Raw genomic sequence first — 26,247 nt, 5'->3', positions numbered from 1 at the left:
ACATAATTCTAATTTCCAGTTGATTATTTTCCTGCTATGAGAAACTGGGTCAAATTAAGATACAGCATCTGTGCTGCATATAGAAATTCATTTTTATTCTCTTTCTACATCAGAAATGTGTCATTGAACTGTTCTCAAACGACTCAAAAGTATCCCATCAAACAGCACGCACTTACAAGATGTCCATCTCAGAGAACACATAATGCAACATGAAAAAACTGCATCCATCAGTAGAAAGCTGTGAACACAGGTACATTTTATTTTAAAGAATAGAGTTGACGGTGTTACAAAAGGATTTACAATGATAACACACAGAAATCTTGAAGTAACAAAACATGGAGTCAGTTATAATAAATCGGTAGTACTGAATGGGAACACTCCCTGGAATATTGTTTAAATATATAGAGTTCTAGATATACAGCAGCTTCAGGGTCAATTCCTTTCCCAAAGATGTCTCCATTTTCATTTTATTTCTAAAGAAAACAAGGCATCCAGTGGTAAATAAAATGTTTACAAAGTTAAGGTGCAATACCCACAATGCCAGAAGATATTTTACATCTAATATACAACACCATTTCAGATGCAGATAAAGAAAAAGTAAAGTGGACACAGTTATTATTTTAGTCAGAGTAGACTATCCAGCTAAAGGGGGGGGGGTAAATAAATCTGGTCCTCGGTTACACCCAACAGTTTCATTAATTTCAGATGAACATTTTAGGCCAAACGGTTCTCTAGCTATAAAACTTTGTACAATTCACACATTTATCAATGAGCCAGTTCTAACTGTTGGTCACGGTAGCCATTTGTTCTGACACAAATAAAGTAAAACCAAAAAGTATTAAAGGGGAAAGTATACCATACATTTATAAACCATAAAATAATATCTGATCATATGGATATAATCCAGAGAAAGATAATATACAAGTGATGTCATTTACAATTTCTAATTAAAGGTCCAAATGCAGAGCAAACAGCCATTCCAAAGAACCATTATTTCCACAAAAAGATTTATATGAAAACGTGACCTCCTACAGCCCAGAAACATGAAAAGCACACCGATATTCATTTAATAATTACAAACATCTATTACTAACGCTTATGGTCTTAAAAGCCTTTTCAACAGAAGAGTGAATGAAGAAGGACCATAGAAAGATATAGCTAGGACTTGGCTCATTTCCCAATCAATCTCTTATTCCTTGCGATTACAACTTGTTACTCAAGGTATATAGGACATCTACCAAGTTGCCAAGAGCCTTGGCACATGAATGTTGTTAATCAACAACCATATCATCTGAATATTCCATTTAGCCTGGTCCCAGATCTGTTTATGCTGTCTTGCCAACTGCATTGTTGTCATTGTCAAGGAAACATGACAAATTCCATAAGGAGTTGGCAATAGAGTAGAAACAGACAGGCACCCAGGCTAGATTACATTTGCATTACTAAAAAAGTTATGTGTATGAAAATGTGCACTAAACCTACAATAGCATTAAATTTGGAAAGGCTGCATGGTCACAATTCTAAATGTATTTAACAATGACTTCAGTTAATTTCATAACAAAATCACATCGAAGTTGCACACAAATGAAAATGATAAAACGTGTCACTAGAACATATTAAACACCCAAAGAGTGTTGCAAGGCAGGCAGTGTATGGGAAGCTAATCTCTAACTGTACCATAGTATCTAATAAAACATGGTACTGATTATAGCACAAGAAGACATACCTAGAGCACTCCATAACCTTTGGCCCCAAGAAGGGTCAACTAAAGTGGATGACGCTGTTAGAGAGAGGGGGATAGAAAAGTCCTGGCCAGGGTTGGGGTCAATTCCATTTCGAATTGACTCGAACCCTGGTCCTGGCCAGCCATGGGTTCCTTCATTTGGACTGATCTCCAGACAGACACCAAACCAGACGGTGAACAGAAAAACAAACATTTAAAAATAGAAGATGATTAAAAAGCAAACAAACAAAAGATATCTCTGAACAAGGACAAATACACACAACATTAATGAAGCAGTTTGGAAATGATCAGCTGATGAGCTGCCCCCTTAACTGTTTTAAAGAGGCAAACCAAGACAAGGAAAAGTACTTATTTCACATACTGTTTCAAAACATTCATCCCTTCCAAACAGGCCGTGGTGGGTGGGTGGTAGGTTGGCATTTGGTCTCCTCCTGTGGGTCTCCACACCTCTCAGACAGACACTGACCTTTGTGACAATCTAGGCGGTGTTCCAAATGACTCTATTCCCCAAATAGTGTGCTACTGTTGACCAGAGCTCTATGGGTCCTGGTCAGAAGTAGAGCACTACATGGGGAATAGGTTGCCATTTGGGACACAAGCCTACACAAGCATACCTCATACCATTGCCATAATCTTTTCATAAAGGACAAAAGAGGGGGAGGATTGTGTCATTGTACTGTGTCTATTGGTGGGGATATGCTGCTTCTCACTCAGACAGCCCTGATAGTATTGCACGGCCTGCCTTTATAGGAGAGGCTGCTGATAGTAGGCCTGTTGCTGGTGTGGGGCCTGCTGCGATGGAGCAGCCATTTGATAGGAGGCTGGAGGCAGGTTGGCGTTCTGATAGGCCGACATGTCCATCTGTGGGGCCACACCCATCTGTGGAGGGTATCCGGCAGGTGCATATGGTACACTGCGGTGAAGAGACAGAATGGTACAATATTAGCCACCTACTGCCTAACACAAGCATTAAGACAGACATTTAAGCCTCAACACAGGAGCAATGCCACCCCCAAAAATGTAATACTCGCAAATCCATGTCTGAAAACACAAATATCCAGACACAAGAATGACCTCACAAAATGGCTGCCATTTAGCTAGCTTGTTGCCTGGTCAGGGCTGGTATACAAAGGAGATGTGTAACCCTGTAAAGTACTGGTATACAGAGGAGACGTGTAAACCCTGTAAAGTACTGGTATACCGAGGAGACGTGTAAACCCTGTAAAGTACTGGTATACCGAGGAGACGTGTAAACCCTGTAAAGTACTGGTATACCGAGGAGACGTGTAAACCCTGTAAAGTACTGGTTTTCCCGAGGAGACGTGTAACCCTGTAAAGTACTGGTATACCGAGGAGACGTGTAACCCTGTAAAGTACTGGTATATCGAGGAGACGTGTAAACCCTGTAAAGTACTGGTATACCGAGGAGACGTGTAACCCTGTAAAGTACTGGTTTTCCCGAGGAGACGTGTAACCCTGTAAAGTACTGGTATACCGAGGAGACGTGTAACCCTGTAAAGTACGAGGCTTACCTGTAAGGAAGCTGTGCTGGCTGACCGTTGGGAGATGTGACGTTAGGGTGGAGTGAGTGGAGGGGTCCGGGCTGGTCAGAGCTCATGTAGGCCTGCTGGGCTGGGGGGCCCTGGGGCATTCCCGGAGGCATGTAGGAACCACCAGGCTGACCTGGGTAACCCTGAGAGAGGGAGAAGGGGAGCAAAAAGAGAAAGTTCAATGTGAAATTGGGTAAAACACATTTCAGAGTACAGTGTACATTGCATTACTCCACTAAACTATACAACCAACATTACTACAGGTGCAGCCAGGTACACAACAAGGAAGAGATTGTTTCTAAACTGGTTTTGCAGTGCAGAAAGTGAGGTGGTAAAACATTCCAAGCATGACCACTGGAATCTCCCATTCGTCTCCAAGGAGGGACTGACATCCATCATCGGGGACAAACAGCACACATGGTCTGCATCTGAAATGGAATACTATTCCCTTTATAGTTCACTACTTTTGACCAGAGCCCACCATATGATATTTTTTATTTAACTGGGCAATTAATAGGATGCCATTTTGGACACTGGCATAGTCTCTCTGCCTTCACCGAGGCCACACACACGTATGTGTGTCCCCTTCAAATTAGCGGATTTGGCTATTTCAGTCACACCCGTTGCTGACAGGTGTATAAAATCGAGCTTCCAATCTCCATAGTAGAGGTCGACCGATTATGATTTTCCAACGCCGATACCGACTATAGGAGGACAAAAATAATCTGATACTGATTAATCAGTCGATTAAAAAACATTTTTATATAAATAATATATATAAATAAATAATAATGACAACTACAACAATACTGAATGAACACTTATTTTAACTTAATATAATACATCAATAAAATCAATTTAGTCTCAAATAAATAATGAAACATGTTCAATTTGGTTTAAATAATGCAAAAACAAAGTGTTAGAGAAGAAAGTAAAAGTGCAATATGTGCCATGTAAGAAAGCTAACGTTTAAGTTCCTTGCTCAGAACATGAGAACATATGAAAGCTGGTGGTTCCCTTTAACACGAGTCTTCAATATTCCCAGGTGTGTGTGTGTAAGAAGTTTTAGGTTGTAGTTATTATCGGACTATTTCTCTCTATACTATTTGTATTTCATATACCTTTGACTATTGGATGTTCTAATAGGTACTTTAGTATTGCCAGCCTAATCTCTGGAGTTGATAGGCTTGAAGTCATAAACAGTGCAAAGCTTGAAGCATTGTAAAGAGCTGCTGGCAAACGCAGGAAAGTGCTGTTTGAATGAATGCTTACGAGCCTGCTGGTGCCCACCATCACTCAGTCAGTCTGCTCTATCAAATCATAGACTCAATTATAATATAATAACACAGAAATACGAGCCTTTGGTCATTAATATGGTCAAATCCGGAAACTATAATTTCGAAAACAAAACGTTTATTTTTTTTGTGAAATACAGAACCGTTCCGTATTTTATCTAACGGGGGAAATTCTGGCAAATTAGTTCGCAACGAGCGAACTAAGATCCCCATGTGCAATGCCAAGCGTTGGCAGGAGGGGTGTAAAGCTCACCGCCATTGGACTCTGGAGCAGTGGAAATGCGTTCTCTGGAGTGATGAATCACGTGTCAGCATCTGGCAGTCTGACGGCCAAATCTGGGTTTGGTGGATGGCAGGGGAGTGCTACCTGCCCCAATGTATAGTGCCAACTGTAAAGTTTGGCGGAGGAAGAAAAATGGTCTGGGACTGTTTTCCTGGTTTGGGCTAGGGCCATTAGTTCCAGTGAAGGGAAACCTTAACGTAACAGCATACAATGCCACTTTGTATGGCAATGCCAATGCCATACAATGCCATTCCAACTTTGTGGCAACAGTTTGGGGAAGGCCATTTCCTGTTTCAGCAAGACAACACCCCCGTGCACAAAGCGAGGTCCATACAGAAATGGTTTGTCGAGATCGTTGTGGAAGAACTTGACTGGCCTGCACAGAGTCCTGACCTTAACTCCATCGAACACCTTTGGGATGAATTGGAATGCCGACTGCGAGCCAGGCAATCGCCCAACCTTACTAATGCTCTTGTGGCTGAATGGAAGCAAGTCCAAGCAGCAATGTTCCAACATCTAGTGGAAAGCCTTCCCAGAAGAGTGGAGGCTGTTATAGCAGCAAAGGGGGGGACCAACTCCATATTAATGCCCACGATTTTGTAATGAGATGTTCGACGAGCAGATGTCCACATACTTTTGGTCATGTAGTGTATGTGACAGTGGTTAGATAGTTTGTTTTTCCTGACCTGAATGGGGACTTGGGAGGCAGGTGCGTATTGGGGCTGCTGCTGCGGTTGCTGCTGGGACTGCAGTTTGGAGTAGGCTGTGTAGAACGGTGCCTCGTTCATCAGTTTGTTATAGAGCTCCAAGGCCTCCAGCACCTTCACATTCAGCTCAGACAGCTCAGAGTGTTGCCTGCCAGGGAGGGAGGGAGAGAGAGTGGGAGGGAGGGAGAGAGAGAGGTCATCACGACACAAGTAGGACAAAGACTGATGATCGTAGCGGTCATCCAGATACAGTCAATATAAACTATATCAAGTATGTATAAATACATACAATTTGAAGAACTCTGTACAACACATATGCCTAACCAATAGAAATAAAACTCTGACATGCAATAGTATAGCCTCTAACATACAATTGAAAATGTAGCCCATTATGAATAATTAATTATACTACAGTTACATTCATTTTACCTGTCAATGTCTTCCAGCTTGTCATCAATCATTGGATTCATCTGCTCACAAGCACCTGGGTGGGTAAAGCATTGATAAGGTGAGACTGTGTGTGTGTGTGTTAGAAAATAGTCCAACTGCAGTGTCAGAGAGCATGGCTACTAGGATTTATCAGAGCATTAAGTCATTGTTTTATACCCTCCAGTTGGACCAGCTCTTGGCAGTCAGGTGCTGCATCAGCAGGGTCTGTGTTCTGGAGCAGATACAGTGCTCTGTCCATCTTCTCCTGCAGAGACAGAGAGGAAGGAAGAGAGAGGGGTGGGGATGAGAGGGAGGAAGAGGGGTGGGGGATGAGAGAAAGAGAGGGAGGGAGGAAGAGGGGTGGGGGATGAGAGAGAGGGAGGGAGGAAGAGGGGTGGGGGATGAGAGAGAGGGAGGGAGGAAGAGGGGTGGGGGATGAGAGAGAGGGAGGAAGAGGGGTGGGGGATGAGAGAGAGGGAGGAAGAGGGGTGGGGATGAGAGGGAGGGAGGGAGGAAGAGAGGTGAGGATGATTGAGGGGGAGAAGGGAAGGAACAGAGGGGGAAGAAGAGAGAAAAAAGGGAAAGGGGGGATGAGAGGGAGGGATAAAGATTATTGTTATACGATGTTACATTACAACTTTCTATAACAAGCCATGTCAGACTTTATTAACCATTCTAAACGTTTTACTGAGTTACAACTGACAAGACTGATGAAGAGGGTTTTCAAATGGTCAAACGGACAAAACTGATGGTGGACTGATTATATCTAAGAAGAAAAGATGATGATACAACATGATTTAGGCCTGCATGTATGGACAGTCATGCAGTAGGTACGGTACGTAGAAGCACCCACCTCATCTATGAAGACAGGCTCAGGCTCTACGTTGGCTTCTATGCTGGGCTCCTCCGGGGCTGGTGTCTTCTCCACATACGTTACTGTTAGGAGAGGAATTTACATTTTACACATTTAGCTAACGCTCTTATTCAGAGCCACTTTAGAGTCAGGATTTAAAACATGAAACCAAACACTTGACTAGAAGGACTCTCCGTATGGTGGTACAAGAGTGAGGTATGGTACTGAACAGGCAAAGAGGGGAAACGTACCTAGTTCAGGCTCAGCGTTGAGGTTGGTCGTGACAAAGTTGGAAGGGAAGAGACCTACTCCTCTGTGGTTCTCTCCTTTCCACCAGTTTGGGTCACTTTGGCATCAACATGGTTAAATCAGTTCAAACATTCTTGTAAGTAAACACTTCCCATTATAAATTAAATGAATGCATGCATTGCAGAACAACAGACATGTAACTGAAGAACTTTTGTTCCCATATTTGTCTATACAGTAGGCCATCATATGGGTCAGAGCCAGGTTTCCATAGCAGCATGTCGTTAGTTACCTGTCGTCCAGGACGAGGATGAGCTCTCCAGTCTTGAAGGTGAGCTCGTTGTCCTCGGCCGCCTCAAAGTCGTAGAGCGCCCGCAACTTCCGGGAATCCCTGCTACCCCCGCCACCGTTGGTATTGAAGGGGGGGTCGGCGGTCACGGTGAGGGGTCGCGTCTCCACATACTGCTTCTGCTCCTGCAGGGACAGCTCGATGGCTGCAGATGGGAGGAGGACACAGGCAGTGGAACAAAATTGAAATACACTGCTCTACACTGTGTCATTCTCAATGATTTTAATGTGTCTAATAAATGTATTAATTCATTCATCAACATGCACAATTCATAATGTAATATGATGTGGTATTCTAGAATCTGTTGGATATTATTTGTACCTTTGGCCAGGTCGTCATCGTCAGATGGTTTACTAACAGCTGGAGTGGTGCCCTTTAGGCTGGACCCCTGTTGATAAGAGGTGGTTGGTTAGAGAGAAGCCTTCCAGAGCAGAGGGGATTTGGGATTAGCTGTGACTGATGCCACCTGTAGTGATTGATAGGTACTACAGGCTTTACAGGCAGTATTTTGGTAGTAAACTGAGAGCGAGTAAGGCGTCAGCATGCTTTGGTTCGGCTACCCAAACTCGGCCAGGCGAATCAAACAAATGTGCTTACATACTCCCTTAAAAGACCTTGCTTGAAAAATAAGAAAAAAGCAGCAATAGTACTGTTTGTCCATCTTGAGGCACCGTAGCGTCAGAATTAATCTAAAATAAGAAATCGGTCATTCATTTACGTTTTGTAGATATCTTAGTCATGCAATTTGACATAACTAAGGTATTTGCTGCAGTATTTCTCAAGCGAAAACATTTTTGAAAACGATTCGTCTCTCGTTGAATGACACGTCATTGAAGAATCCCTAATGTTGACCAATCACAGACGAAGGGGAGAAGACTTCTGCTTGCCCTCCCAAAAAGTGTGCGCACGAACGGCCAATAAACCACTTGCAGAAAGATTTTTTTTTAAATACAAAGAAAGTCACAAAAATGTTGTCATAATATATCCAGAAACTGTTCTGAACTGTTTTATCTGGGATGCATGTAGATTCCTTAAGAGTAAAAGAGCTCCTAAAATGAAATAGGACATTGAATGACATGAAATTGCAAATCGCTTCATACGCAAACATATATAGCCTAACATCTGGAAAACAGTGACATTGACTACAGTATGAAGAATAAATTGATGTCTGTGAGAAAGGTTGGGAAAAGTCAGTTTCAGTAGAAAATACTTCAGAGTAATTTATTAAAGACCCAAATGCAGCAGTTTTATATCAATAACAAATTATTTCTGTGTAAAAATAAAGTACTTTAATTTAATAGATTTAATTTTTTTAAACTAGGCCATTTCTCAAGCAAGAATTTAGCTTGGAGTGATGATCTGAGTTGCGAGGGGGAAACTGAAAAACAGCTGTTATTTGCAAAGCGGTTCGGATCTCTTTGATTGGACTATTAACCAATTTACCGCATGTTAATGTCACTTTGGAAAGCCAAAACTCCTACCCATGCAAAACGGCTGATTAGAAGGTCAACTATCAGGAAATAACACTGATCAAATGTTTTAACCGTTTTACAGGGTTAGTTTCATCAGCTGTTGTACAATATCATACAAAATAGGAAAAAAATGAATTTTGACTGCATTGGGCCTTTAATATAGAATAGGACACTCGGCCCACCATTTCAACCAAATTAATAGAGTACCAGACTGTCCCTCACATACAATCACAAAATAAATTCTAATCCCCTTCTGCTAGCTTGCTAGCCCCGGCCCGCTAGCTGCCAGAAGCCACTCACTGGACTCCTATGATCACTCGGCTATGCATGCCTCTCCTGAATGTCAATATGCCTTGTCCATTGCTGTTTTGGTTAGTAAGTATTGCCTTATTTCACTGTAGAGCCTCTAGCCCTGCTCAATACGCCTTAGTTAACACTTTAGATCCACCTCCCACACATGCGGTGATTTAAAATGATATTTCTAGAGACAATATCTCTTTCATCGTCACTCCATGCACAGGTTTACCCTCACTGTATTCACATCCTACCATACATTATGCCTTGAATCTATTCTACCATGCACAGAAATCTGCTCCTTTAACTTTCTGTTCTGAAAGTACTAGACGACCAGTTCTTTTAACCTTTAGCCATAGCCTTATCCTACTCCTCCTCTGTTCCTCTGGTGATGCGGAGGTTAATCAGGGCCCTGCAGTGCCTAGCTCCACTCCCATTCCCCAGGCGCTCTCATTTGTTGACTTCTGTAACCGTAAAAGCCTTGGTTTCAGGCATGTTAACATTAGAAGCCTCCTCCCTAAGTTTGTTTTATTCACTGCCTTAGCACACTCTGCCAACCCGGATGTTCTTGCCGACCACAAACAAAACAGAAATTTCCATCCATAACGGTAACATTTTCCGATTTGCAATCTACTGCAAAGATAGCCTGCAGAGTTCTGTCTTACTATCCAGGTCTGTGCCCAAACAATTTGAGCTTCTACTTTAAAAAAATCCACCTCCACAGAAACAAGTCTCTTGCAGCTTGACCACCTTCTGCCCCCAGCTGTGCCCTGGACACCATATGTGAATTGATTACCACCAATCTATCTTCAGAGCTTGTGCTGTTAGGTGACCTAAACTGGGACATGCTTAACACCCCGGCTATTCTACAATCTAAACTTGATGTTCTCAATCTCACACAAATTATCAATGAACCCAACAGGAACAACCCCAAATCTGTAAACATGGGCACCCTCATAGATATCATCCTAACCAACCTGCCCTCCATATACACCTCTGCTGTCTTCAACCAGGATCTCAGCGATCACTGCCTCATTGCCTGTGTCCATAATGAGTCTGCAGTCAAATGACCAACGATCATTACTGTCAAACACTCCCTAAAACACTTCAGCGAGCAGGCCTTTCTAATCGACCTGTCCCGGGTATCCTGGAAAGATATTGACCTCATTCAGTCAGTAGAGGATGCCTGGTTATTCTTTAAAAGTGCTTTCCTCACCATCTTAAATAAGCATGCGCCATTCAAAAAATGTAGAACCAGGAACAGATATAGCCCTTGGTTCACTCCAGACCCGACTGCCCTTGACCAGTACAAAAACATCCTGTGGCGTACTGCACTAGCATCGAAAAGCGCTCGCGATAAAACTTTACAGGGAAGTTAGGAACCAATATACACAGCCAGTTAGGAAAGCAAAGGATAGCTTTTTCAAACAGAAATTTGCATCCTGGAGCACTAACTCCAAAAAGTTCTGTGACACTGTAAAGTCCATGGAGAATAAGAGCACCTCCTCCCAGCTGCCCACTGCACTGAGGCTAGGAAACACTGTCACCACCGATAAATCCGCAATAATTGAGAATTTCAATAAGCATTTTTCTACGGCTGGCCATGCTTTCCACCTGGCTACCCCTACCGCGATCAACAGCCCTGCACCCTCACTGCAACTTGCCCAAGCCTCCCCCATTTCTCCTTCACCCAAATCCAGATAGCTGATGTTCTAAAAGTGCTGCAAAATCTGAACCCCTACAAATCAGCCGGGCTAGACAATCTGGACCCCCTCTTCCTAAAATGTTCAGTTGAAATTGTTGCAACCCCTATTACTAGCTTGTTCAACCTCTCTTTTGTATCGTCTGAAATACCCAAAGATTGGAAAGCTGCTGCGGTCATCCCCCTTTTCAAAGGGGGAGACACTCTAGACCCAAACTGCTACAGACTTATCTTTCCTACCCTGCCTTTCTAAGGTCCTCGAAAGCCAAGTTAACAAACAGATCACTGACCATTTAGAATCCCACTGTACCTTCTCCGCTATGCAATCTGGTGTCAGAGCTTGTCATGGGAGCACCTCAGCCACGCTCAAGGTCCTAAACGATATCCTAACCGCCATCGATAAGAGACCACACTGTGCAGCTGTATTGCTCGAACTGGCCCAGGCTTTTGACTTGGTCAATCACCACATTCTTATCGGCAGACTCAACAGCCTTGGTTTCTCAAATGACTGCCTCGCCTGGTACACCAACTACTTCTCAGACAGAGGTCAAATCGGAGGGCCTGTTGTCCAGACCTCTGGCAGTCTCTGGGGGTGCCACAGGGTTCAATTCTCGGGCAGGCTCTTTTCTCTGTATACATCAATGATGTCGCTCTTGCTGCCTTTGATCCACCTCTACACAGACGACACCATTATGTATACTTCTGGCCCTTCTTTGGACACTGTGCTAACTAACCTCCAGACAAGCTTCAATGCCATACAACTCTCCTTCCGTGGCCTCCAACTGCTCTTAAAAGCAAGCAAAATAAAATGCATGCTCTTCAACCGATCGCTGCCCACACATACATCCATCATTACTACTCTGGACGGTTCTGACTTAGAATATGTAGACAACTACAAATACCTAGGTTTCTGGTTAGACTGTAAACTCTCCTTCCAGACTCACAGTAACCTCTCTGGGATATTTGGGATGGTAGCGTCCCACCCAGCCAACTGACAGTGAAAGTGCAGGGCGCCAAATTCAAAACAACAAAAATCTCATAATCACGAGCTCATGGCAATCTGCCAGAATACTGGCTCAATCCTCCATCACTCGGCCCCCCTTCACAGTAGAAGCATCAAACAAGGTTCTATAGACTGTTGACATCTAGCGGAAGGCATTGGAAGTGCAACATGACCAATATCACACTGTATCTTCGATAGGCTATTTTTTAAATCTTACCTTTATTTAACTAGGCAAGTCAGTTAAGAACAAATTCTTATTTTCAATGACGGCCTAGGAACAGTGGGGCAGGGGCAGAACGACAGATTTGAATTTGCAACCTTCTGGTTACTAGTCCAACGCTCTAACCACTAGGCTACCCTGCCGCCCCGATGAGTTGAAAACCTACAAACCTCAGATTTCCCACTTCCTGGTTGGATTTTCTCAGGTTTTCATCTGCCATATGAATTCTGTTATACTCACAGACATCATTCAAACCGTTTTTTGAAACACATCATTCTGAGTGTTTCAGAGTGTTTTATATCCAAATATACTAATTATAAGCATATTATAGATTTTATGGCTGAGTAGCAGGCAGTATACTCTGGGCACCTTATTCATCCAAGCTACTCAATACTGCCCCCCAGTCACCAAGAAGTTAAGCATCTCCAATCCAAAAATAATCTAGAACCGGCTTCCTATTTCACAACAAAGCATCCTTCACTCATGCTGCCCAACATACCCTAGTAAAACTGACTATCCAACCAATGCACGACTTCGGCGATGTCATTTACAAATTAGCCTCCAACACTCTACTCAGCTAATTGGATGTAGTCTATCACAGTGCCGTCCGTTTTGTCACCAAAGCCTCATACACTACCCACCAATGCGACCTGTATGCTCTCATTGGCTGGCCCTCGCTTCATATTTGTCACCAAACCCACTGGCTCCAGGTCATCTATAAGTCGTTGCTAGGTAAAACCCCGCCTTATCTCAGCTCACTGGTCACCATAGCAGCACCCACCCGCAGCACACGCTCCGGCAGGTATATTTCACTGATTACCCTCAAAGCCAATTCCTCCTTCGGCCGCCTTTCCTTCCTGTTCTCTGCTGCCAATGACTGGAACAAACTGCAAAAATCACTGAAGCTGGAGACTCATATCTCCCTCACTAGCTTTAAGCACCAGCTGTCAGAGCAGCTCACAGATCACACCTGCACATAACCAATCTGTAAATAGCCCATCCAACTACTTCATCACCATATTGTTATTCATTTTTCTCCTTTGCACCCCAATATCGTTACTTGCATACTCATCTTCTGCGCATCTATCACCCCAGTGTTTAATTTGCCATAATGTAATAATTGCGCTACTCTGGCCTATTTATTGCCTCACCTCTTTATCCTAACTCCTTTGCACACACTGTATATAGACTTTATTGTATTATTGACTGTATGTTTGTTTATTCCATGTGTAACTCTGTGTTGTTGTTTGTGTCGCACTGCTTTACTTTATCTTGGCCAGGTCGCAGTTGTAAATGAGAGCTTGTTCTCAACTAGCCTACCTGGTTAAATAAAGGTGAAATAAAAAATAAATAGGGAGAACTGGGGTATTACATGAAATATGTGAGAGAAAATTCCATTCGTAGGTCATGCCTTAAACACAGAGACAAGCGCCATCCTCCTCCTCTTTATTGGCAACACATGGGAGAGCAGCACACCGAGGACAAGGATAGACCACACTGCAGTGGGGCCAGTGAAGGTACACACACAGAGCTTATTTGCTTACAGTGGACCACAGGCTGAAGTCATGAGGAGAGCTTTGTGTTTGAGCTAGCCAATAACAGTTTCTTGGATTCGTAGGCGAGTCTGGCGATAGATTCACTAAGACAGGGCTCTCCAATGCTACCTTTTCAGTCGGCTATGCTCCTAAATATTTTGCTGTGCTACTTTTTTTAATTAAAAAAATAAATAAACACCCAGATAACATTTAGTGGAACAAAAAGTAAGGAAACGGAAAATAGCTTCTTCAGGAGATGAGCTTCAAAAGATTCATACCCCCCAAAAAATTCTGGTGCTCATTAAACCTGTATGTTGCTATTGCTGGCAATTCTTATAAAAAAAAAATTGTGAATATTTTTCATTTGTGCCCCTAAATTTCTTGATGTGTTCCTACATTTTTTGTAAAAAATGTCAGCGTAGCGCCCTGTAAGAGGGTAAAGTACTGATATAGTACGTAAAACAACATTGGTTTACGGGGGCCTCCCTAGTGGCGCAGCGGTCTAAGGAACTGCATTGCAGTGCTTTTATTTTATTTCACCTTTATTTAACCAGGTAGGCCAGTTGAGAACAACTTCTCATTTACAACTGCAACCTGGCCAAGATAAAGCAAAGCAGTGCGACAAAAACAAACGTACAGTCAATAACACAATAGAAAAATCTATATACAGTGTATGCAAATGAAGTAAGGAGGTAAGGCAATAAATAGGCCATAGTGGCGAAGTAATTACAATTTACACTGGAGTGATAGATGTGCAGATGATGATGTGCAAGTAGATATACTGGTGTGCGAAAGAGCAGAAAAACAAAAACAAATATGGGGATGAGGTAGGTAGTTGGTTGGATGGGCTATTTACAGATGGGCTTTGTACAGCTGCAGTGATCGGTAAGCTGCTCTGACAGCTGACGCTTAAAGTTAGTGAGAGAGATCGAAGTCTCGAACTTCAGTGATTATTGCAATTATTTCCAGTCATTGGCAGCAGAGAACTGGAAGGAAAGGCAGCCAAAGGAGATGCTGGCTTTGGGGATGACCAGCGAAATATACCTGCTGGAGTGCGTGCTAAGGGTGGGTGTTGCTATGGTGACCAGTGAGCTGAGATAAGGCGGAGCTTTACCTAGCAAAGACTTATCGATGACCTTGAGCCAGTGTTTTCGGTGACGAACATGAAGCGAGGACCAGCCAACGAGAACATACAGGTCGCAGTGGTGGGTAGTATATGTTATTGGGGCGTTACTACAGACCCAGGTTCGATCCCAGGCTATGTCACAGCCGGCCGTGACAGGAAGACCCAAGAGGCGGTGCACAATTGGCCCAGCGTCATCCGGGCCCCGGAATGGTTTGGCCAGCCGGGATTTCCTGGTCTCATCGCACTCTAGCGACTCCTTTTAGTGGGCCAAGTGTCAGCAAGCTGTCTTCGGTCGCCAGCTGTACAGTGTTTCCTCCGACACATTGGTGCGGCTGGCTTCCGAGTTAAGCGAGCAGTGTGTCAAGAAGCAGTGCGGCTTGGCACGGTTGTGTTTTGGAAGATGCGTGGCTTTCGACCTTCGCCTCTCCCGAGTTCGTAGGCGAGTTGCAGCGATGGGACAAGACTAACTACCAATTGGATATCACGAAATTGGGGAGAAAAAAAAGGGGTAAAAGTTTTTTTAAAGACATTGCGGTTCAAACAGCTCTATTTTCCAGGTGAGGCACACCCAGGCCATCTGGCACCAAAATTGTCAATTGAAACAAATAAAAAACAAACTCTTTTAGGAAGGGGGTAACAGAGTTAGTAGTGAGGGGAAACTGCCTGGCCTATACAATGATAGAGGCAACACTGGGTTAGGGTGATAGACGATAGGTTGTTGACTACATTACCTGTGACCCAGAGGATGGGAAGACGACCCCTTCCTCTCTCAGAGACTTGATGGTGGCACTGACCAGACTGAGCTGTGGATCTTTCTGGAACCCATCACACCAGTCCACCATCATCCCCTTCAGCTTGTCACACACCTTGCTGTGGGCCTGCATTGGGAATAGTAATAATAATTATTAGGCTACTTATTTGACAGAGGTAGATACAAACAAAACATTGACACAAAGAGCCAGCTGAATGATAATAATGGCGCCCAAGACCAGGCCCAAATCCCTGTCACTCGCGTGAAGAAAAGATGGAGATACAGGGGAAGGTCGAGCTGCCCTGTGAGAATTCAACGGCAAGTGGGTAAACCGCTACTACCATCTGTCCTACTGCCTAAAGTGCAATCACTGGAGAATAAACTGGATGATATTCAATCAAGACTATCCTACCAATGGGACATTAAAAACTAATTTCTTATGTTTCAACCGAGTTGTGGCTGAACGACGATATGGATAATATAGAGCTGGCTTGGTATTCCGTGATTCGTCAGGACAGAGCAGCTACTTCTGGTAAGACGAGGGGCAGGGGTGTGTGTCTACTTGTCAATAACAGCTGGTGCGCAATGTCTAATATTAAAGAAGTCTCTAGGTATTTCACACCTGAGGTAGAGTACCTTATGATAAGCTGTAGACCACACTATCTACCAAGAGAGTTCCCATCGATATTATTCGTAGCCATCTATTTACCACCACAAACCGATGTTGGCACTAAGAGCGCACTCAACTAGCTGTTTAAGGGCATAAGCAAACAAGAAAAAGCTCATCCAGAAGCAGCGCTCCTAGTGGCCGGGGACTTTAATGGTGGCAACCTTGAATCCGTTTTACCTCATTTCTACCAGCATGTCACATGTGCAACCAGAGGAAAAAACAACTCTAGACCACCTTTTCTCCACACACACAGACAAAGCTCTCTCTCGCCCTCCATTTGGCAAATCTGACCATAATTATATCCTCCTCATTCCTGCTTACAAGCAAAAACTAAAGCATCAGTGACTCGCTCAACACGGAAGTGGTCTGACACAGATGCTACGCTACAGGACTGTTTTGCTAGTAGACTGGAATATGTTCCAGGATTCATCAAATGGCATTGAGTATACCACCTCAGTCACCGGCTTTATCAATAAGTGCACAATGTCATCCCCACAGTGATAGTACGTACATATCCAAAACCAGAAGCCATGGATTACAAGGCAACATCCGCACCGAGCTAAAGGCTAGAGCTGCAGCTATCAAGGAGTGGGACACTAATCTGGATTCTTTCAAGAAATTCCACTATGCCCTCAGACGAACCATCAAACATGCAAAGAGTCAATACAGAATTAAGATTAAATCCTACTACACCGGCACTGACACTCGTCGGATGTGGCAGGGCTGGCAAACTATTACAGACTACAAAGGGAAACCCAGCCGCGAGCCTACCAGATGAGCTAAGTGCCTTTTATGCTCACTTCGAGATAAGCAACACTGAAGCAAGCATGAGAGCACAAGCTGTTCCAGACGACTGTGTGATAACGCTCTCAGTAGCCGATGTGAGCAAGACCTTTAAACAGGTCAACATTCACAAGGCCGTGGGGCCAGACGGATTACCAGGACGTGTACTCAGAGCATGTGTGTTACAACTGACAAGTGTCTTCAAATACATTTTCAACCTCTCCTTGCCTGAGTCTGTAATACCTACATGTTTCAAGCAGACCACCATAGTACCTGTGCCCAAGAAAGCTAAGGTAACCTGTCTAAATGACTACCACCCCGCAGCACTCACGTTGGTAGCCATGTATTGCTTTGAAAGGCTGGTCATGGCTCACATCAACACTATTATCTCAGAAACCCTAGACCCAGTCCTATACGCAAATCGCCCCAAAAGATCCACAGATGACTCAATCTCAATCACACTCCACACTACCCATTCCCACCTGGACAAAAGGAACACCTATGTGAGAAAGCTGTTCATTGACTACAGCTCAGCTTTCAACACCATAGTGCCCACATAGCTCATCATGAAGCTAAAGACCCTGGGAATAAAGACCTCCCTCTGCAACTGGAGCTTGGGCGGGCTGCTCCCAGGTGGTAAGGGTAGGCAACAACACATCCGCCATGCTGATCTTCACTGGGGCCCCTCAGGGGTGCGTGTTTAGTCCCCTCCTGTACTCCCTGTTCACCCACGGCTCCAACAGCCTCATTAAGTTGGCTGACGACACAATCAGTAGGCCTGATTACCGAAAACGATGAGACAGTCTATAAGGAGGTCAGAGACCTGGCAGTGTGATGCCAGGATAACAACCTCTCCTCCAATGTGAGCAAGACAAAGGAGCTGATCATGGACTACAGGAAAAGGAGGGCTGAACAGGCCCCCATTAACAACAGCGGGGCTGCAGTTGAGTGGGTTGAGAGTTATGTTCCTTGGTGTCCACATCAACAAACTATCATGGTCCAAACACACCAAGACAGTCGTGAAGAGGGCACAACACATTTGTCCTCTCAGGAGACTGAAAAAAATTGTCATGGGTCCCTAGATCCTCAAAAAGTTCTATAGCTGCACCACCAAGAGCATCCTGACCGGTTGCATCACGGCCTGGTATGGCAACTTCTCGACATCGACTGTAAGGAGCTACCAAAGGTTTATTTTATTTTTATTTATTCGTTATTTTATGAGGTAAGTTGACTGAGAACACGTTCTCATTTGCAGCAACGACCTGGGGAATAGTTACAGGGGAGAGGAGGGGGATGAATGAGCCAATTGTAAACTGGGGATTATTAGGTGACCATGATGGTTTGAGGGCCAGATTGGGAATTTAGCCAGGACACCCCTACTCTTACGATAAGTGCCATGGGATCTTTAATGACCTTAGAGAGTCAGGACACCCGTTTAACATCCCGTCTGAAAGACGGTACATGGGGATATTTTTTTAGACCAGAGGAAAGAGTGCCTCCTACTGGCCCTCCAACACCACTTCCAGCAGCATCTGGTCTCCCATCCAGGAACTGACCAGGACCAACCCTGCTTAGCTTCAGAAGCAAGCCAGCAGTGGTATGCAGGGTGGTATGCGTACGGCCCAGTACGTCACTGGGGCCAAGCTTCCTTCCATTCAGGACCTATATACTAGGCGTGTCAGAGGAAGTCCCTAAATATTGTTAAAGACTCCAGTCACCCAAGTCATAGACTGTTCTCTCTGCTACCCCACAGCAAGCGGTACTGGAGCGCCAAGTCTAGGTCCAAAAGCCTCCTTAACAGCCAACAGCCCATAAGAATGAATCAAATGGCCACCTGGACTATTTAAACTGACCCCCCCCCCCCCATTTGTTTTTACACTACTGCTACTCGCTGTTTATTATCTATGCATAGTCACTTTACCCCTACCTACATGTCGAAATGACCTTGACTAACCTGTACCTCGGCACAATGACTCGGTACCCCCTGTATATAGCCTCATTATTGTTATTTTATTGTGTTACTTTTTCATTTTACTTTAGTTTATGTAGTAAATATTTTAGTATTTGAGTAACTCTATTTTTTGAACTGCATTGTTGGTTATGGGCTTATAAGTAAGCATTTCACGGTAAGGTTTACACCGGTTGTATTTGGCACATGTGACAAATACAATTAGATTTAATTGTTATGCTTGCTCACGTGTGTGTACGTCTGAACATCCTCAATTCATCACAAATATTGCAAAAGAAAAAAAACTTGAGACGGCTTCCCTACCCTGCTCAACACAGTTCGGACTTCAGTGGCAAACTCCCGCGAGCAGATTTCTAAGTGAAATATTCTTCCACTGTTATTGACACAGGCAGCCAGCAACTGTAACAGGGAGAAAAGCCAGGTTAGTACAGTAGTCAGTTTAGATGATTTATGTAGAAGTTTCACATTACAGCAAGAGAAGTAGCCAAAGCTTTTATTCTCTTCCACAATTCCACATTTAATTGAATAACATAAATGTATTAACACTAATAAATGTAACACCATTGAAATGATGCATGATTTTATGACAGAGGGAGCTAAAGTTGACTGAGTGAGGAGAGATATCTAAAAAAATGGAACAGCCATGTGACTATATACCCTAATGGTGAGTCAGAGAGAAGGCTCACATGGTCTGAGGCTTAGCATCATCACTCTATAACAACTCTAAGCAGCAGAGAGAATAGAACAAAGCAGTAAAAAAAATGGATCCAGGGCCATGGATCATCACACTCTGGTTGACTGGCTACCCAGAGCAGGAGAGTTACGAGCTCAGAGCTCTAGAACTGCCAAGAGCAGAAGGAGATGGACCACTCTTCCCAAATACTTTATTATGTCAGGCTGGAGGGTGTCACTGAGGCTTATGGCAACAGTCAGAGAACTTTTGATCCACCAGCCTCACTGCCTGAACCAATAAATTCACACTCAGACTTTATACAAACAAATTGTTTAAACTCTGCTATGCATTCTATAGAAGGATTCATGACTCATTAACTGTGTTTATGATCGCAGTCACTAAACAAGCTCCAGGGCCTGACACCATGCTGAGACTAAAACACCTGACCTTACACTAACCCCACACCCGATGCAGACTATCTCTATTGACATCGGTTTATTCATGTATAATAAAGCCTATTACACAGTTAAGCAGTAGGTTTTTCAACAGTCTACCAAATGATATGCAGCTTTTGCTCCAGGTATATTGAATACCACATTAAATAATAAAGTAAGTTATAAGAACTCACGGTGAGGGCCTGCATGGCAACGTGTGGGACCTTGTGGTTGACTCGCTTCATCACAGACCTCAAGCAGTCCTTGGCTCTGGGAGAAGAATGGCAGGTAGAGACATGGTTATTATGGCTCAAATAGAAGGTTATTCCTACATGAGTTTTCCAAAAGTATACCATCTTCAATATACAGTTACAGTGCCTTCAGAAAGTATTCATACCCTTTTACTTATTCCACATTTTGTTGTGTTACAGCTGCAATTCAAAATTGATAAAATTGATAATTTTTTTTCGCCCATCTACACACAATACCCTATAATTAGCGAAGTGAAAACATGTTTAGACATTGTTGCAAATTTATTTTACATAATGACACTCCAAATTGAGCTCAGGTGCATTCGATTTCCTTTGATCGTCCTTGAGATGTCACTACAACTTGATTGGAGGCCACCTGTGGCCAATTCAATTGTTTGGACATGAAACACAGCTGTCTATTTTAAAAAAAAGGTCCCACAGTTGACTGGGCATGTCAAAGCCGAAGCATGAAGTCCAAGGAACGGTCTTTAGATTTCAGGGATAGAATTGTGATGAAGTATAAACAGTTGAAGTCGGAAGTTTACATACACTTAGGTTGGAGTCATTAAAACTCGTTTTTCAACCACTCCACAAATTTCTTGTTAAACTATAGTTTTGGCAAGTCGGTTAGGACATCTACTTTGTGCATGACAAGTAATTTTTCCAACAATTGTTTACAGACAGATTTCACTTATAATTCACTGTATCACAATTCCAGTGGGTCAGAAGTTTACATACACTAAGTTGACAGTGCCTTTAAAGCTTGAAAAATTCCAGTAATTTGTCATGGCTTTAGAAGCTTCCGATAGACTAATTGACATCATTTGAGTCAATTGGAGGTGTACCTGTGGATGTATTTCAAGGCCTACCTTCAAACTCAGTGCCTCTTTGCTTGACATCATGGTGAAAATCAAAAGAAATCAGTCAAGACCTCAGAATTTTTTTTTTGTAGACCACAAATCTGGTTCATCCTTGGGAGCAATTTCCAAACGCCTGAAGGTAACCACGTTCATCTGTACAAACAATAGTACGCAAGTATAAATACCATGGGGACCACCATAGCCGTCATACCGCTCAGAAACGAGACGCGTTCTGTCTCCTAGAGATGAACGTACTTTGGTGCGAAAAGTACAAATCAATCCCAGAACAACAGCAAAGGACCTTGTGTAGAGGCTGGAGGAAACAGGTACAAAAGTATCTATAAACACAGTAAAATAAGTCCTATATCGATATAACCTGAAAGGCCGCTCAGCAAGGAAGAAGCCACTGCTCCAAAACCACCATAAAAAAGCCAGACTACGGTTTGCAATTGCACATGGGGACAAAGATCGTACTTTTGGAGAAATGTCCTCTGGTCTGATGAAACAAAAATAGAACTGTTTGGCCATAATGATCATCGTTATGTTTGGAGGAAAAAGGGGGAGGCTTGCAAGCCGAAGAACACCATCCCAACCATGAAGCACGTGGTGGCAGCATCATGTGGGGGTGCTTTGCTGCAGGAGGGACTGGTGCACTTCACAAAATAAATGGCATCATGAGGGAGGGAAATTATGTGGATATATTGAAGCAACATCTTCAGACATCACTCAGGAAGTTAAAGCTTGGTCACAAATGGGTCTTCCAAATGGACAATGACCCCAAGCATACTTCCAATGTTTTGGCAAAATGGCTTAAGGACAACAAAGTCAAGGTATTGGAGTGACCATCACAAAGCCCTGACCTCAATCCTATAGAAAATGTGTGGGCAGAACTGAAAAGGCGTGTGCGAGCAAGGAGGCCAACACATCAGACTCAGTTACACCAGCTCTGTCAGGAGGAATGGGCCAAAATTCACCCAACTTATTGTGGGAAGCTTGTGGAAGGCTACCCAAAACATTTCACCCAAGTTAAACAATTGAAAAGGCAAAGCTACCAAATACTAATTGAGTGTATGTAAACTTCTGCCCCACTGGGAATGTGATGAAAGAAATAAAAGCTTAAATAAATCCCTCCCTCTACTACTATTACAACCCAAGATTACTCAAGATGACTCAAAGCTGTAATCACTGCCAAAGGTATTTCTATAAACTATCAGGGATGTGAATACTTATGTAAATTAGATCTGTATTTCATTTTTAATACATTTGCAAACATGTTTTCACTTTGTTATTATGTTGTATTGTGTGTGTGTAGATGTTTATTAAAAAATATATTTAATCAATTTTGAATTCGGGCTGTAACAACAATTTGGAATAAGTCAAGGGGTATGAATACTTTCAGAAACACTGTATTTACATTTAGTAGACACTCTTATCCAGAGCGAATTCCAGTGGTGACTGCATACTTTTTCATACAATGCCATAGCTATAAATATAAAAAAATCATAGCCAATAACCTCAACTTGAGTCCTGGAGTTAGTTTAGAGCAGTGGCATTATAACTTGTTCAGCAGGAACCTCATTTCTCGTGAAACCACCCCACCAATAATTACAACCTTAAAATCGGTACATTTCGATTTCTACATCTACAATTAACCTTCAATGAATTAATGCTCATCTCATATCAAGATGAAACAAAGTTAAAGGTTAATTTAAAAAATAAATAAAGGAAACCAAAACAAATGTACCTAATTGTCTTTTCAAATGATATTTCTCAAATGTTTGTATATTGTCCCATACAATAACCTGTACTGTTCATTTTTGGTATAAAAAAAATAAAAAAATAAACATTTTAGAAACAATGCTGATATTTTAGAAATAGGAATTCACACTTCAACTTACCCATTGGGCGTCTGTCCAACTCTGTCACAGATATCCATAATCAGAGCCCAGTCCTCCACTGTATTGGTTTCATTGGTGGCTTTCTCTGAAAATGTGGTACACCGAGATACATGTGGTTATTTGGGAAAAGGCAATTTTTCCGTATCTGATTTGTGATACAAGATGGCACAGTCACCGTGTTTCTACCTCCTAGCCAACTTTGCAGTATTTTTTTTATTTGCTCAGACCATATGTATTATTACTGAGTCACTCAATAGAAATGTGGACATCCCAGACCTGACTTTCTTTTTACTTTTTGGATTCTGTGATTGGTAGGTATTTTTATTACTGCACTTTTTTGTTGGGAGCTAGAAACAAGCATTTCACTGAACCTGCAAATCTGTGTACGCAACCAATAGACTATTTTATTTGGGATAAAGCCATTACACATGGCTAACTACATATTTCTGTACAGAGTGAAATTCATATTATTGTAGCTACAAGGACACTGGGAGATACGAGAGCATCTGTTCCAAAGATGATGGCTAAACTGCTTTTGTTTTACACTACAGGCTTATTCTAAAATGTATGACACCCCCCATCAATCTACACACAATACCCCATAATGACAAATCAAAAACAATTTAGTTTTTTACAAATTTGTAAAAAAAATGGGCAAAAAATAAAAAAACGCTTTACCTAAAGTATTCATACAATTTACTCAGTACTTTGTTTTAGCACCTTTGCAGCGATTACAGCCTCAAGTCTTCTTGGGTATGATGCTACAAGCTTGGCACACCTGTATTTGAGGGGTTTCTCCCATTCTTCTCTGCAGATGCTCTCAAGCTTTTGTCAGGTTGTATGGGGATCATCGCTGCACAGCTATTTTCACATCGAGTTCAAGTCCGGGCTCTGGCTCGGCCATTCAAAAACTTGTCTTGAAGCCATTCCTGCGTTGTCTTGGCTGTGTGCTTAGGGTCGTTGTCCTGTTGGAAGGTGAACTTTTGCTCCAGTCTGAGGTCTTGGAGCCGGTTTTCATCAAGGATCTCTCTGTACTTGGCTCCATTCATCTTCCCCTCGATCCTGACTAATCTTCCAGTCCCTGCCCCTGAAATCATCCCCACAGCATGATGCTGCCACCACCATGCTTCACCGTAGGGATGGTGCCAGGTCTCCTCCAGACGTGACACTTGGAATTCAGGCCAAAATAGTTCAATGTTGGCTTCATCAATCTTGTTTCTCATGGTCTGAGTCTTTAGGTGCCTTTTGGCAAACTCCAAGCAGGCTGTCAAGTGCCTATTACTGAGGAGTAGCTTCCGTCTGGCTAATCTACCATAAAGGCTTATTTGGTGGAGTGCTGCAGAGATGGTGGACCTTCTGGAAGGTTCTCCCATCTCCACAGAAGAATTCTAGAGCTCTGTCAGAGTGACCATCGGGTTCTTGGTCACCTCCTTCTCCCCCGATTGCTAAGTTTGGCCGGGCGGCCAGCTCTATGAAGAGTCTCGGTGGTTCGAAACTTTGTCTATTTAAGAATCATGGAGGCCATTGTATTCTTGGGGACCTTCAGTGCTGCAGACATTTTTTGGTACGCTTCCCAGATCTGTGCCTCAACACAATCCTGTCTCAGAGCTCTACGGGCAATTCCTTCAACCTCATTGATTGGTTTCTGCTCTGACATGCACTGTCAACTGTGGGACCTTACATAGACAGGTGTGTGCTTTTACAAATCATGTCCAATCATTTGAATTTACCACAGGTCGACTCCAATCAAATTGCAGAAATACATCAAGGTTGATCAATGGAAGCAGGGTGCACCTGAGCTCAATTCGATTATCATAGAAAAGGGTATGAATACTTATGTAAATAATGTTTTAAAAACTATTTTCGCTTTGTCATTATGGGGTACTGTGTGTAGACTGAGGATAATATTTTTAAATCAATTTTAGAATAAGGCTGTAACGTAACAAAATGTGGAAACAGTCAAGGGGTCTGAATACTTTCCCGAATGCACTGTATATTATATGCATACAACGTTTGCATACAAGACCCTCCTTCCCTTTCAGTAAACCTAAAACTAACCCAACTCATGAATGCATTAAGCTAAATTAACTAGCTAGCTAGATAATGTTGTTCTTGTTTAATGTGTGAGCTTGTTGCAGTTTAGTCAGTCTTGTTATTGAAAATCGTTCATTACGATAAAGTGATGACACAACAACTAGCTAACATAGCTAGCACAAAGTCTGGCCGATGACTGTCTGCTACAAGCTAGTTACCGAGTTTACCAAACCGCATAACTAGCTACCTATGTGGATAATCTCACATTTGGTCAGAACGTCAAGGTAGCTAGCTACAGACATGCAGCCCGGCTAACGTTAGCTAGCTAGTTGTTGTTGTTGTTAGCTTGCGGGCGAGAGGTTTCGCCATGTACGAAGCTACGGTAGTTACGCTAGGTCAGTGCTAAGCAACATGACAAATGAAGCGCTCAACTTACCAACATCTTGGTCGAATGGATTCTGCGCAAATAAAGGCATGTCTACTTCTTTAAATAAACCGACGTTGTTGAGAAAGAAAATGTAGCTAGAATATTTATTTCAAGAACGTAAAAAAATCCCTTGCTCATCCATCAAACCCTGTACACTTTCACCAGTTGCTCTTCCGTACACTTGGGTGGCTGCGAAAATGCCTGAACACATTTGCGAGCATTACATGGAAAACAAATAAAACTGAAATCATATCGACACCTATTGATTAATGTATATGTTAAGATCATTAATTAGCGTACATTTAACATTGCTGTATTTCTGCATTCAAATGAATAATGTACAGGCAGATAAAAAGACACATTTTATGACCCAATTAAAAATACTGGTGTGACGTTACACTGCCACCCCTAGGGAGGAAGATGTACTTATGAGAATATCCCAATGTTCATTTTATTTTATTATAAGGCTTTGATAAAAATTGAATGGTTCGAAAAGCATGACGTATATTGCCATTCACATAGAGTCATGCAGCAACAGCAGTAAATCTGTCTAAATGGCCACACCGATCGATATTCATCATTTGTTGTAATTAGAAATAGGCTACGCACACAATATTTTATTTGCGCCAAAACAAGCACTAAACAAAACTGCTCCCATAAAATACCGCGCAGGCCCAGTTTACGCCTTT

At 42.8% G+C, this 26,247-nt stretch overlaps 1 protein-coding gene across 1 annotated transcript; it reads right to left on the bottom strand.

Annotated features, from left to right (window-relative positions):
- Window positions 1-238: 238 nt before the first annotated feature.
- Window positions 239-25,738, bottom strand: stam2 (signal transducing adaptor molecule (SH3 domain and ITAM motif) 2). The gene is made up of 14 exons (XM_064976732.1): window positions 25,568-25,738; window positions 23,098-23,182; window positions 20,283-20,358; window positions 19,285-19,380; window positions 15,540-15,686; window positions 7,778-7,844; window positions 7,400-7,601; window positions 7,113-7,207; window positions 6,862-6,944; window positions 6,186-6,273; window positions 6,009-6,063; window positions 5,559-5,727; window positions 3,277-3,437; window positions 239-2,657 (listed from the first exon to the last, which is right to left on the bottom strand). The coding sequence occupies exons 1-14, from the start codon at window positions 25,605-25,607 to the stop codon at window positions 2,489-2,491; spliced, it is 1,533 nt and encodes a 510-aa protein (XP_064832804.1). The 5' UTR covers window positions 25,608-25,738; the 3' UTR covers window positions 239-2,488.
- Between the last annotated feature and the right edge of the window lie 509 nt (window positions 25,739-26,247).

Source organism: Oncorhynchus masou, chromosome 10, assembly GCF_036934945.1.
Source record: "Oncorhynchus masou masou isolate Uvic2021 chromosome 10, UVic_Omas_1.1, whole genome shotgun sequence".
Lineage (NCBI taxonomy): Eukaryota > Metazoa > Chordata > Actinopteri > Salmoniformes > Salmonidae > Oncorhynchus > Oncorhynchus masou.
Note: the sequence above shows the minus strand (reverse complement) of the source record. Positions and strands in the feature narration are given on the sequence as shown.

Excerpts from the sequence above, each read along its gene's own strand:
- stam2 (XM_064976732.1), bottom strand. The coding sequence starts at position 25,607 with ATGCCTTTATTTGCGCAGAATCCATTCGACCAAGATGTTG. Across the intron at positions 7,208-7,399 it reads ATCCTCGTCCTGGACGACAG|TGACCCAAACTGGTGGAAAG; the intron begins GTAACTAACGAC and ends TTGATGCCAAAG. Across the intron at positions 6,274-6,861 it reads AGCCTGTCTTCATAGATGAG|GAGAAGATGGACAGAGCACT; the intron begins GTGGGTGCTTCT and ends CTGTCTCTGCAG.